This window comes from Pelodiscus sinensis, chromosome 8, assembly GCF_052426305.1.
Source record: "Pelodiscus sinensis isolate ZL-2025 chromosome 8, ASM5242630v1, whole genome shotgun sequence".
Lineage (NCBI taxonomy): Eukaryota > Metazoa > Chordata > Testudines > Trionychidae > Pelodiscus > Pelodiscus sinensis.
Genome location: NC_143059.1, coordinates 6,588,738 through 6,602,091, shown reverse-complemented (window position 1 = coordinate 6,602,091; position 13,354 = coordinate 6,588,738). Strand labels below are relative to the sequence as shown.

The 13,354-nt window shown below is 39.4% G+C and overlaps 1 protein-coding gene across 4 annotated transcripts in view; it reads right to left on the bottom strand.

Moving 5' to 3' along the window:
* The window catches only part of ADK (adenosine kinase), a 417,444-nt gene that overhangs the window by 213,014 nt on the left and 191,076 nt on the right, over window positions 1–13,354 (bottom strand). For all 4 annotated transcript variants that reach the window (XM_075935762.2, XM_075935764.2, XM_075935763.2 and 1 more), the window contains 2 exons: window positions 7,230–7,402; window positions 2,479–2,587 (listed from right to left, as the gene is read on the bottom strand). In XM_075935762.2, coding sequence (XP_075791877.2) covers window positions 2,479–2,587; window positions 7,230–7,402 — 282 coding nt within the window. The remainder of the gene's footprint in view (window positions 1–2,478; window positions 2,588–7,229; window positions 7,403–13,354) is intronic.

Here is a 13,354-nt window from a genome sequence, read left to right as displayed (position 1 = left end):
AGGGAAGCATTACCTGTTTGAATATAGAAGATGGAATCGCTTGATATCCTCAGGACCAGGTTTTCATGCATACATCAGTAAAATGTCTTAATACATATGAATGCTCATTAGCTTTATGTCTATTCTTTGGCCTATCCCAATATATGAATCGATTCTACAGCTCCAAGGCCTTCTGTCCACTTCAGCAGAATTGTACGGCATTTTTTATTCCTAAGTTTTTGAGATGCCTTGTCTTTAAGAGAAGAGATCCTAAGTATCCTGATTCTGGTGCAAAAACAATACAGTGTTTGGGCATAAAAGACAGCAGATTAAGTTGTCTTTATGGATTGATAAGAGAGAATGTTCTGAAGCAAAAGCTGCTGTCTTTAAAATCTGGTAGAGATGTTATTTGAAAAATAGTCTTAATGATTAAGAACTTAAAAGGAGTTCCCTCAGAGAACTAGAAGATTTACCAGGTGTTGCTTGGGTCCTTAACTCACATAAGTTTTGTTTTTCTTCATTTAAATAATTTTTTCTGAGGTGGGGTTGGAGATGAGGGGTTCAGTATGCAGGCTGCACCAGGGAGAGAGGACAGCCCCATCCGTCTCTCACCGCAGCAGCTTGGGACCAGGTGAGAAGCGCCTGTCCATGGTTGCTGCAGCCACAGCGGACACAACTGGGGAAGTGGTGCATGTCCCCCAACTGTAGGACAAACAAACCTACCGACAGACACAGATACACAAACAGACAAACTCTCTGAAGTGTATAGGGGATAGCTATCCCTCCACCTTTGCCCCCTGCTGAGCCAATGGGTTTATAGCTGTCCTGGTCCCCGTCTCTGGCCCCTTGTAGTCCTCCTGTGATCTATATAACTGTCCCTCCTACCAGACTCCTCCCTTTCCATTAATTTTCCATCTCTTCATAGTAATTAATTTCTCCATTGAAATACACTCATATCTTCAGTTTTATAAACTTATTTCCTATCTTTTGAGCTTCTTGGTCAATTAGGGATTGTTATCAGACTTCAAGAATTACTTTTAATATAAGCTCAAACCTGTATGGTAAATCAGATCCACAACATATGGATGAGCTAAAGGCTTGAACACAGAAGATGGGCTTCAAAAACAGAACTCAGCGTAGAGTGGACTACTCCTATACAACAAAATCTCTTCCTTCCCCTCCCCCATTATGCAACTTCGCCAACTTTCCCTGAACTATTAAACTGAGAATCACACATTAAGAGTCAATGATAATTATATGCAAGTATAAAACAGACAGTGTAGTGCAGTATAGCTTTGGTTAACATTTGTCATTCTTTTTCATGTAACAATACTCTCACCCTTCCTGCAATTTTTAGCCTGTTAAGCATTCATCCCCAAGTCTGGCATTCAAAACACACAACAGCATAATCATCTGAAATTAAAATCACAGTACATTCTTAAAAGTATAAATTAAAAATGAAGCAATGGGATAACCTTTTGTACAGCCTTCTGAGTTTAAGTATTTGTTTGACAGGTAGAAAGGCGCAGCCTTGGCCATACAAAAGAATCAGTACCAACCATATAAAGCCTACAGCAGTGCACGCTAACAGGCTGTAGGAGACATTAACACTAGCTAAAAGTAATAACTATTTTCAAAGTACTTGTTCCTCCTGGATACTCAATTTTTTACACCAGCTGTTCCTAAATAACTTAGGTTACGGAATGGCAGCAGCTGTCATACAAAAATGGTATATTATATGCATATTATGTGTTTTAATCTATCATAGATGTTTTATACATTTGCTGTTCATTACAGATCATATCAACAGGGAAAGATGAAAAAAATCACCACTTATATTTAGGTAGAATACTGTCTACACAAATACAACTAATATGGTTTGATTAGTTCTGAAATTAAAAAAAACTTAAATAAGAAATATTTATTCTGAATACTAATTGTGAAGCTACTATTTTTTGTTTTCCCCTAAAGGTTGGTACCAGAAGTAAGGTTTAGTCATTAAAATCATAGCCTGCCACCTCTCCCATATTGAAAAGACTTGTCATTATCATTGTTTCTGAAATATTGAGTTATAAGCTGCCATGGTAATTACTATGGAATAAATAGCAATTAAGATTGTTCACACAAATAAACTCAAACTGTTTGCAGTGAATAATTAGGCCAACAGTGTTTTTCTACATAATCTGTGCATCCTTCACAACAATTTGCCAAGAAATGTGAAATGTAAATGCACTATTATAAAAACGCTTTAAAATGTGTTCACTTTCCTATGGCTTCCTATGCTCATTTTAAGAACACACACAACTATATGCACTTACAAGGATGTAAACTTCAAGGTAAATAAATCAGGTCATGTTACAACAGAAGTAAATATTTTCTCTCTCAACAGCATCAAAAGACAGCCTACCTCATAAGCAGAATGGACATGTAGTAGTTCAGTGTTACAGAAACTGAGCACAAAAACAAATATTTCACAACTTTAAAATAAGCCAAACTTACTGCTATGTAATACACTTTGGCCTTTTCCACCAATTTCCAGTTCTTCTCCAGATCAAGATGTTTTTCCTTACTGTAACAATTGGCAGCAGCAAGATTAGCTATAAGAGATCTAAAATGACAGAAGAAACAGGTATTAGTTAGATGCATCCTTTTTCTTCTCACTAGTACCATTCTCCCCATCAGATACAAACACTCTTAAAAGAATATACCTGAGAGTGTAAATACTACTATGATGTACAACAGTTTGCATAGAACAGACAAGTAAACATTTTTAAATTGACCTTTTCCTCTACTTTTTAGAGAACTTCATTTAGCCACACTCTTGAAAATAGTTCTTAGCTAAATAAATTGAAAAGTCAAACTAATTTCGGCTGCTGCTCAAACAATTAGTACCAGTGTGAGAAAGCAGTTACATGAAGGAAGAAAGAAAAATGGTTTTTAAGAATACATTTAAACATGGGTTTTCTATTTTTGTGATGATAAAGGGAGCAAGATTGACAGATCTTAAAAGTGCAGTTCTCTATTTATCTACAGAACATAGGGCAGGAGTAGGGCAAACTTCCTAATACTCCCTTACGCTATATAAACCATGATCGGGTGGAATCACTTTGAGAGAGAAACTCATTTCCAGGCCTACTTAGTCATTAGCCCATCTGCAGATACTTCCAGTTATCATTAGCTATGATTGTAGATTTGTGGGTATGCCTAAACTGCAATGTAAGCCTGTGTTTGAGTCTGGGCTTCAAGCTAATCCCTATTGTGTCTACACTGCAATTGTGCTAACCTGGGGCTTGATTCAAGGGACCCAAAACCCTGCAGGATTGAAGGGTCCAAGCTCACAGGTCTCAGAGACCAAGCTCTATTTCTTAGCAGAGTAGAGGTCCCAGAAGTTATCCAGAACTATCTTACAATTCTATGGAGGAGAACTTCCTTAGTGCTCTCTCTCCCAACAACATGCAAACCATTTGACTGAAAATGGAAGACATATCCCTTTTGCAAACTGCAGTAACCAATTTTTTTCTCATCACCAATCTGTCAGCACACTATCCAAGAACCTCCTGGCTTGATTGGCTCAATCTCCGTAGCCAAGTCTTTTGCAAAGCAAGCTGCTTCTTAGTAATGTGCAGGGCGGGAAATAAAGTTTTCCCAAAGTCAACTACAGGTCCTAAAGCTACAACAGCCACATTTTGAGGGGAGGGGAAGCGCCGAGTACTCTGGGACACAGTTACTTTGACTCAAGTCTGCACACTAAAGTGCAGAGCCTCAGGTTTGAGCATGGGTCAGAAAATTCTTAATCTAGGATTAAATTACAAAATAGACACTATCTACACAAGTCAGTTGACTGAAGTCCCACTAAGCATGGTCTTATATTGCTGTGCAGATAAAGCCTGTGAGACAGTCAGATGGACAAACCGATTGCTAGGCACATAACAGAAAGCCAATTAATTTATTCAGGAGGTAGTCAACTCTCCTCCAGTAGATGAAAGGCTCTGGATCTCATTACCAATCCACTCCTTATTGAAGACTATCATTTTCCTGTAATCTAAGTATTTGTAACTTCTTCATCATACCTACTTGAACTCCAGTGTTCATTAAAAGCAATTTTCCATTCAGCAACATGCAGGTTATTGTTTGGCACTAGGGATGTAAAGGGATAACCAGTTAATTGGTTACCAGTATGCTCACCGATAACTGGTTATCCAGTGGCCCAACCAGGCTAGAGCACCTTCCTGTCCACAGCATGGAGCAGCGGGCCCATCCGGATGATCACTCCCGTAGCATAGTAAGCCCAGCCCAAGCAGCTCCACCCACGGCCCAGCAGAGCAGCCCTCTGCCTGCAGCATGGTGAGGCTGGCCTGAGTAGCATCCATGGTGCAGTGGGCTGCTGTTACAGCCCAGCTGGGGCTACCAAGACATGGGTGGGGGGCTGCCAGTCAACCAGTTAAACATAGTGTTTAAATAGTTAACTTTTTAAATGACAGTTTACATCCCTATTTGCACTTGTTCTGTCAGGGTCAGACAGCCTACTTTGCTAAAATATCACACTGAAATTCAATGCTAAGAAAATTTCTGTTTGTAAGCTCAATTACTCTATTCAGCAAAGTCACTGAAGCTAACTAATGGCAGCTGAATGAAAATTCAATGTGTTTAGTATTTAGACTACATAAAATGCCTGTAAGTTGCTGCATGCATTAATCTCATGTATAAATTTCTCTTTCACATGCTAAAAGATAATATTTAAGTTTTTACTTTATAACCATGAAAAATGTTTTCTCTGAAACTGTAAACCTAGTCAGGAGGGATCGTCCATTGCTCATCAGGAAATCCTATCAAAACTAAATGAGCCTTTGAGTGACACCACAAATTTTTTTAAATTGTCCCTCCATACTGATGAAGAAACTATGTGCAAAAGGGTCAATCGCCCATTCAAATTCTGGAAGAAGAAAAAAAAATAGATGACAAGAAATTGTTTTTTGCTCTTTTGCTATTTAGATTGTCACATGACTGAAGCTACCAAACACAAGAAGGGATCCCTAGAGTCAACCTGCGTTAGCCATAAAAGACATTCAGAGCTGCCATTACTACAGCTCTGTCATCATTTAAAACTATTCACTGTAACTCATTTGTATATACATGTGTGCCTATTTTAACCTATGTAATTCATTTCTTTTGCCTAATTTATAAATATTTAGCTAGCTTATTATAGGATTGTCTAAAAGCATTATCTCTAGTGAGAGGTCAAATTCATCTTGGGTAAGTAACTGGTCTCTTGGGACTGGAAGAAAACTGAATCTTTTGTGATCTTTGGTGTATAGCAATCATCAAGGCCAGCTTGCCAAGGGGACTATCTTTGATGCCATGGTATGACTATTATAATGCTTAAGGAGTCCACATTTGTTACTGAATTTGTGAAACCCAATTATAGAATATATAACCAGTTTGGGGGTCTCTGCCCCACTTCTTGACAGACTGCACTGAGGCTGGCACTCATGGTCAGGAGCGGGACAGACATCTCAAGTCTTAGCAAAAATAATCAAGTGTCAACAATAGTAAAGAGGAAACCTTATTGTGAAGAGGAAAAAAAAGACTGTAGCTCATTCTAAGCATGTTCTATCTTCATTCTCTTCCTCAAACTCTTGATATTTTTTGGTTACACTGCAATAGCATCCAAAAAAATATACTGAGAGTTCTGGACTGATTAACTGGTATCTTGCCTCTTTAACTGTATTCATTACATTAATATTTTTGTCCACTCATAGTAAAATTCCAAACAATTTTCATCTACAATTAACAGTTGAACTTTGAGATTAACCGCTGCATCCTAAGGATTTCCTAAATGATCCTTTGTCTAGAACAAAGGATTTTAAGTATCAGTAACAACATACAGTACTATAGATTAATAATGCTATCTAATGCCCTTCCATCATCATGCATCTTAAATACTCAGAACATGAAGCAAAAATAGAAGAGCCAGCTTGTCTCTACTCCAGTGTTCCCTTAAGCTGGGCAGCAGCTCAGCTTCACAGGTGATTAATCAGCACCGCCCCTGTCAGTCAGCTCCATGCATGAAGCCCTGAGCCTCTGACTGGGAGGCGCTGATTAATCACCTGTGAAGCTGTGCTGCGCGGCTTAGAGGGAACCCTGCTCTACTCCCCAAACACTGCTAAGACTGCGCCTTTATTGTATAGATTACATTTCTAAAGGTCTAATACTGCTAACATATTCTAAACCAGTGGTCTCCAACCTTTTTAACAACAAGTTCACTTTTTCAATTTAAGGACAATGTAAGATCTACTTGAAACCCAAATACCCTTGCCCCACTTCCTTCCTGCCCCTTCTTTGAGGCCCTGCCTCTGCTCCACCCCTTCTCTGAGGCCTCACCTGCTCACTCCATCCTCCTTGCTCCCCCATCCTCACTCACTTTCACCAGCCTGGGGTAGGGGTTGGGGTGCAGGCTCATAGAAGCCCATAGCTTTTACTGGCCACGGTTCCCCATTATTGATGAATGAGAGCTGCAGGAGTGTTGTCTGCAGGCAAGGACAGCATGTGGAGACCCCTGCTCTGCCTTTCTCAGGGGCTCCAGGGACATGCCAGCTACATCCAGGAGCAGCAATTTACCACAGGGATAATTACTCCAGCCACGCCAGGTTAGGATTTTAGTCATCACTACTCAATTAAGCTCAAGAGAGAAATGAAAATTATGAAATGCAGACCAGTCAAAAACCAAAAATAACCCACTTTGCAAACAGTAAAAGAAGTAACAACAATCCCCCACATATGTGTTGGGTCAGAGGAGATGAATGAAGGACAGCGTCTGTGTGTGAGAGAATTACAGAGACACACGCTGTGTGAGAGAGTGACAGAGATTTGCATTGTCAAGCTCCCTCCATTCCCTTTGCTCTGTGTGGATAGGGTTACAGGAGTGGGAGGGAGGAGACACACCCTGGCATCAGCACCTCCCCTTTTCTCCCTCCCACACCCTACACAGCAAGCAGGAGGCTCCCAAGGGGGAAGTTCCGGGGGAGAGGGCAGGAGCAGCATGGCATTGGGTGGAGGGGCAAATGAAGTACCAGTGCTTGAGAGCTTCCTGGCCAAACCAGTCAGGATCCTGTCAGAGGCTCCAAAATCTACTGGTAGATCCTGATCTACTGGTTGGTGACCACTGTGTTAAACCAAAAGGTAGACTTCCTATTATATCTGTGCTCAGATCCTTCAAGAATGAGAAAAACACCTAGGGAAAGACATCTGACCTGTTGTCACTAGTGATGCAGGCAGCGCAAGTTCCTGTTGGCTGATCACTCTGTTCGTAGTAATGAGCATCCACATGAGCTTCCTCAGCTTTCTTCTTTAGGATCGCACCAAATTTATCTGTTCCAATGCACCCAAAGAAAGTTGCTACTTTGTAAGGGCTCTGGATCATCCACTGCCGAGGGAAAGAAAAAATACAAATAACTGAGAATGTCTGATGTATTTTTTTCACCTCTATATTCTCTCAGCTTTCTTAAGACAGGTTATCTGCTTTCCATGTCATATGTTTGTTAAGTATTAGATACATTAGCTCAGGAAAGGTTAATAAAGGAATCACATAGCATAATTTGAAGGTTTAATAGTTCAGTATTAAAGTACAACTCGTGATAAAACTCCCTCTGTTGCTGCATTCAAATATAATGACCTGCTTTAAAAACACACTCTCTCTCTCTCTCTCATTCCTTCTTAGTTTTTTGAGGGAGGAGAGATTTACAGATGTATCTTATCTTACAGGAAAGTGTTTTTTTTAAAAAGGCAATTGAAAAAAAGAAGAAAACAAAACAGAGGAAGATAGTACATCTGAAAGTCTACAATGTTCAAAATACAGATTAAAAAAATGCATCCAACATTGAAAACAACTGTATGTAGCAGTTATAAGCAAAATAAGGGAATTATCCTATCCACACTGATAAATAATGTGAAAATCTCTCTCCTGAACTTTACTCAGAGCAATTCTGGAAATTGATTTTTAAATAAAGGGTATAGCTGTGTAGTGCTGCTAAACTGTTGGTTTATTTTGTAAAGCTCCTTTTTTATTAATACAAAAGAAAGACAGATCTAATATCAATTGTAATTGATTCTGAATTGTGTGCTAAAATGGGAAAAATAAAATTTAATCATAAAATAAAGCTGTTAGTTACCTAAAAAAATAATAAATGTCATGAAGAAACAATACAAGATACTACCCTGGCAGTGATGAGTCAGCCAACTGAAGTCATTATAATTCCCCCTAATTAAAATCAGTAAGCTTATCCACTCAATCTACAGTACGAATTAAAAGCAACATGAATTTACTGCCATGCTAAAACCCCACTTATAATTGTTTCCTAATCGAGATTTAAATAAATGATAATGTCTCCATTACAAGTCAGCATTAGTGGTATCTGTGGGTTATAGAAAGTTCAAGTAACTGAGCTGGAAATACATTCTTAGTCATGTCTCCATTATTATTCGGTTCCAGAGGAAAAAAGGGTTTGATTCACATATAAAATGTCTTCACTAATAAGGAAAAAGTAGACAAAACTGAAAATGTGATGATAGATAGATAGATAGATAGATAGATAGATAGATAGATAGATAGATAGATAGATAGATAGATAGATAGATAGATAGATAGATAGATAGATAGATAGATAGATAGATAGGAGCAACAGAGGCTTTACTGTGTTTCAGTTAAGAACAAAAACCATTTCTTCAGATGGTTGCAGTGTTCAGTTTTTCACACACAAAGTGTATTTAATGGACTATGCAGACTTATTCATTGTTATTCTAAATTAATAAAAAATTGTGGAATCTCTACAGAATAAGGTATTTTTATGTAAGAGATTGAGATGTTACAGAGAATACTTAATAAAACCAATAGTAGAGATGTTAACAGGTAATCAGTTAAACAGTTATCTGGGAAGCAAGAGCAGCCCCGCCAGGCTCCCCACTTAGGCTAGGACTAGGCAGCGGCATCCCCCACATGGGGGCCAGAAGCCGTGGGGGTGGGGGAGCAGTGAGGCTGGAGCAGTCCCTGCCTGCACACCCATGTAATCAGTTACACGGTTAAATGTCTATTATCTTTGAAGACAGGGGCAGCAGAATAGATACTATAGGATTAAGGATACCATATGTTCCATTATGGAATGCAAGCAACCAGATTCAATATTGATAGGAGGAGACAGGTTCAAATTCTTGTGACCTCCACTGGAAAGTGTGACTTACTCTCACAAATTACTAGAATTGGCAGGGTATACTATAGACAGCACTTAAAGCATCAGCTCTGCATGAACTCTGCCAATTCTGCAAAATTCCCTGTAGGATTTCACAAACTGCACCCTGGGGATCTAACACATTTTAGCAAATGACAAATCTGTTTTTTTTAATCCTTGTATGCCATCTGACCAAAATCGGAGCATTAACAACACTTCATGTACTATTTCATAGAAATATATGAAAAAGGATTTCTGCTACTATGTCACAATTTTGACTATGTGTAACAGGTCAAATGAGTTTATGTTTAAACGTTAGGAAATATTCAAGTCCAGGCAGGCAGGATATCAGAGTGGTCACACTGAGGACCAAATTTCCAAGAATGACAAATGAGCATTAGGTGGTGCTGCCTCACTACTCTTCACCTCAGTTACATGGACTTGGGATGGAGAGGGAGGGCATCAAAAAAGGTTTTTCCAGACTGGTTTTTCCAGACTGGGTGGTGAAACACCTAGGTCGTCAACTGATTCCAATCTATAGTCTTCATTTCCTGGTTAAGTAAAGGAGTTCTGATGTGTCAGAAATAACAGATAATTTATTGAAGTTCTATTTCTAGGTTATTTTGAAATAAGGCGCTATTCTGAAATGTCCCTTATCCCTCGTGCAATGAGGTTTACAGGGATGTTGGAATAGCAAACCCGTTATATTTCAATATAACGGACTTGCTCTTAAGACGTGGACTAGCTTTTTCGGGATACCCAAGGTATTCCGTGGTATAGATGTAGCCCAACGGATCTCTTGGGAAGAGGGGACAACAGACTGGCAGCATGTACGTGCAGAGGCTTTTCCCAAAAAAACTCCACATACTGAAAGGTTTCTTCGAGTGACCTCTTCACATCCCCACTTTTGGGACTTCAACTAGTAGTGATATTCCTCCCCAAAATGGTGAGTTAAAGAGTGCTAGTTGAATAAGGATTGCAATATTACCTTGCCTTTGTTGTAATATTATCTTGCTCTTGGTGTCGGTTTACACAAGTTGGAAAAGTAAATCTTAGTTAACATATGTACTGAGTGCCATGTCATATGTTTACCACGAATATGTCTATAGCATATAATTCAAGTGATCTTGTCTCTAATTGAATGAGCCATCTTAAGTACACTGCTAAATTATAACATTCTTCCAATGGAAAGCTTGATGCATCTGGATGGGCAGTGCTGATGTTCATCTGAAGAAGTGGGTTGCGCCTACGAAAGCTCATACCACCAGCTACATGTTTTGTTAGTCTCTAAGGTGCTGCAAGACTATTTGTTGTTTTTCAAGTATTTTTCTAATAGTTATCTTTATAGACCAGTAGTTCTCAACTTGCAGCACAATCAGCACACAGCTGGGGCCCATCTGATATCCTCAAGGCCATATAGGTAGTATATATAGTGTGTGTGTATGCAGCCCACTTAACACACACATAGAAAGCAGCATATGTGGCCCACAATAGTAAATAACTTGTGACAAGAGGCAATGAAAAACATGGGAGATTTTCTGGATTCTTTGGATCTACTGAAGTGGAAAGCTAGTGCTTTATTCACATTTAATAATGTAACTAAGTTTTCTATCAATGGGATGTGGTCTTGGAAAGAATGCTGACAGATTTATTGCCAGATTCTCATAATAACTGTTTAACATGTTGGGAAAGATGAAGGTCAAGGAAAATTTCATCCTTATAAACAATGTAAGATGTAGGTCAGCCATAACAGTCTGAAGCTCACTGACCCTTCTTGCAAATGTTATGACAGTAGAGAATGCTATTTTCACAGAAAAATTTTAAAAAAGCAATTGTCCACTGCTTTCAAAGAGGGCTTCAATAACCCAACGAGGTCTAAGTTCAGGTTCCAAGTTGGCACTAGGTCTTCCACTGTAGAGTGACTCAACACACTCTTGCTGTCTACTTGTAGATCGGGGTCCCCAAGCTTTTCATGGTCACACTCCTCTTGCTCTGTCTACTCCCAGGAAATAGTCTGTAGCTGAAGTGGGGCAGAGATGATGTCACAGCTGGGGGGTGAGTCTGGGCCCAAGAATGTAGCTGTGGTCAAGGGAATGAGGGCTGAGTGGCTGAGACCTAAGGCCAGAGTGGCATTTCTTCCCTGCCCCCATGCGGGCTGACCTGGGCCCTGAATGTTAATCTATGACCCATAGCTTGGGGACCTGTATTCTAGATAATGTGCTGAAAAAGCTCTTATATTACTTTATTAGAGATGATAGGGACCAGGACCTAGACAAAGACGATTTCTAGGACTGATGATACTGGAAACATATTATTATTGTTTGTCCACATCAAAAGATTTTTCCAAGACTTCTAAGTAACAAACAGGAGAAGATATTCTGATGATCAGAAATTATCATGAATTTGATTCTGAGCAGCATGATTCTGGAGCAAAATCCCATGTCCCCACCTGCAAGGTAAAACAGACTCTGAGCTGAATTCTGGATCTCTCTTTTCAGTCAATAATTCCAGTGAAATTGATAGGAATCAAGACATTTAAAGCAACTTGGAACACCTCTCACTCTGATTAAGTAAGTATTATTCTGGCATTGTCTCCCCTGATTTCCCAAAGACTCCTTGATACAAATGAAGGGAATGGAGGCAAAACTGCAGAGGTCACATCTTCTCCAGTCCAGGTGAAAAACATGTGTTATGGAATGATTTTTCAGGGCTCCTGATAAGCAGAAACGTTTACATTTGGTATCAAGACTAAGGCCTTTCTCTGGATATCACTGTGGAAAATCCAGTCTATTAATAACAGTTTCACAGACTACTCATGTTGATTTTGAAGATTTTGGATGACGTGGCACCTAAAGGTACTGTATTTCCTGCAAGATGGAAAACACCTGCTAAACACAGTTCCTGCTGAACTACTGCCAATTTGTAGAATCACTTGGAATCAACTCCTTCCTTGCTTGTTCACAGTCTGTGATCATATGTACTAAATCTTCTTGAATCTTGAGGAAAAAGGATTTAGGGACCATCTCACTGCCCACTGCTCCAAGATGTTCACGTGTAACTTTCTCAAACACCTCTAGATCCTGTTCCCTTTATTACTGTTCTACATTCCATAAAGACTTCTTGTATTGCTTCCAACTGCAAGAAGGATTGAACTTTATCTTTCACCGCTATCTGGTAAAAAGGAGTTCAGAGAAATAAACTAGATTACACGGTCTTTTCTGAATGACCTCTAGAGACCAATGACCTATAGTAATTCGTTTTCATTCCACATGCAGCAGAGACTATTTTTCCCTAATCCCTACTTTTAGAGAACAAAGCGAAGTTTAAAATTGGTTTGTGGCTTTCAAATATCCCATGTGACCTGAGTCCTCCAGAATGAGGATTCTGGTTAAAGTATAAACCAGATCACATCTACTTAGCCTTAGTTTGAAAAGCTTTTCCTCTGCTGTTGCTGGTATGATCACCTTAAAAAAGGGTAAAAAGAGCATAGGGTACTATGGATGGACACCAGTTACAGACTAACTTGGCTACCCCCTGAAGCTTTTGATACTGGTAGTGGGGAGTTGTGCCTCTATTTCTGAGGCTAAGAAGGATCCAGAGACTGTGTAATTCAGCTACTTTTTCTCAACTTCTGCACTGTGAAGAGACTTTTGCCTGAGAAAGGAAGATTTTCTGCTCTTGAGTCTCAGCAGATAATATTAAAGATCATACACGGGAATGTCATCTTTAGGAGATAGCTGAAGACAGCTCTAGAAACAGAGTCTAAAAAGTAAACTGGTGCTTTCAGACTGCAACAGCAGCTTTTCAGAGTGATAGCACTAGCAAGTTTACTCTAATCCTCAGGCAGTTTCTGAGCAAATAGCCATCTTGTCTCTTTGATTGTATTGGTACCTAGGAAACTTTAATACTGGCAATTCTAATGACCAAAGAGGCTGATAAATACATCTTTCTGTCAATGTAATCCATCTTTTGATCTCTAGAATCCAATGAAGACCAAGCTTTTGAACCGGTCTGAAGCTGCAACTCGCCTACTCCCGTATCAAAGCAAAAGTGAGAGGCTTGAAAGTCTCCTCTTACTAGTAATATGACCATCAAGCTTCTGATGCCTTCTCCTTAGTATGATGCTCCTTCTAAGCAGAAGACATTTTCAGTGA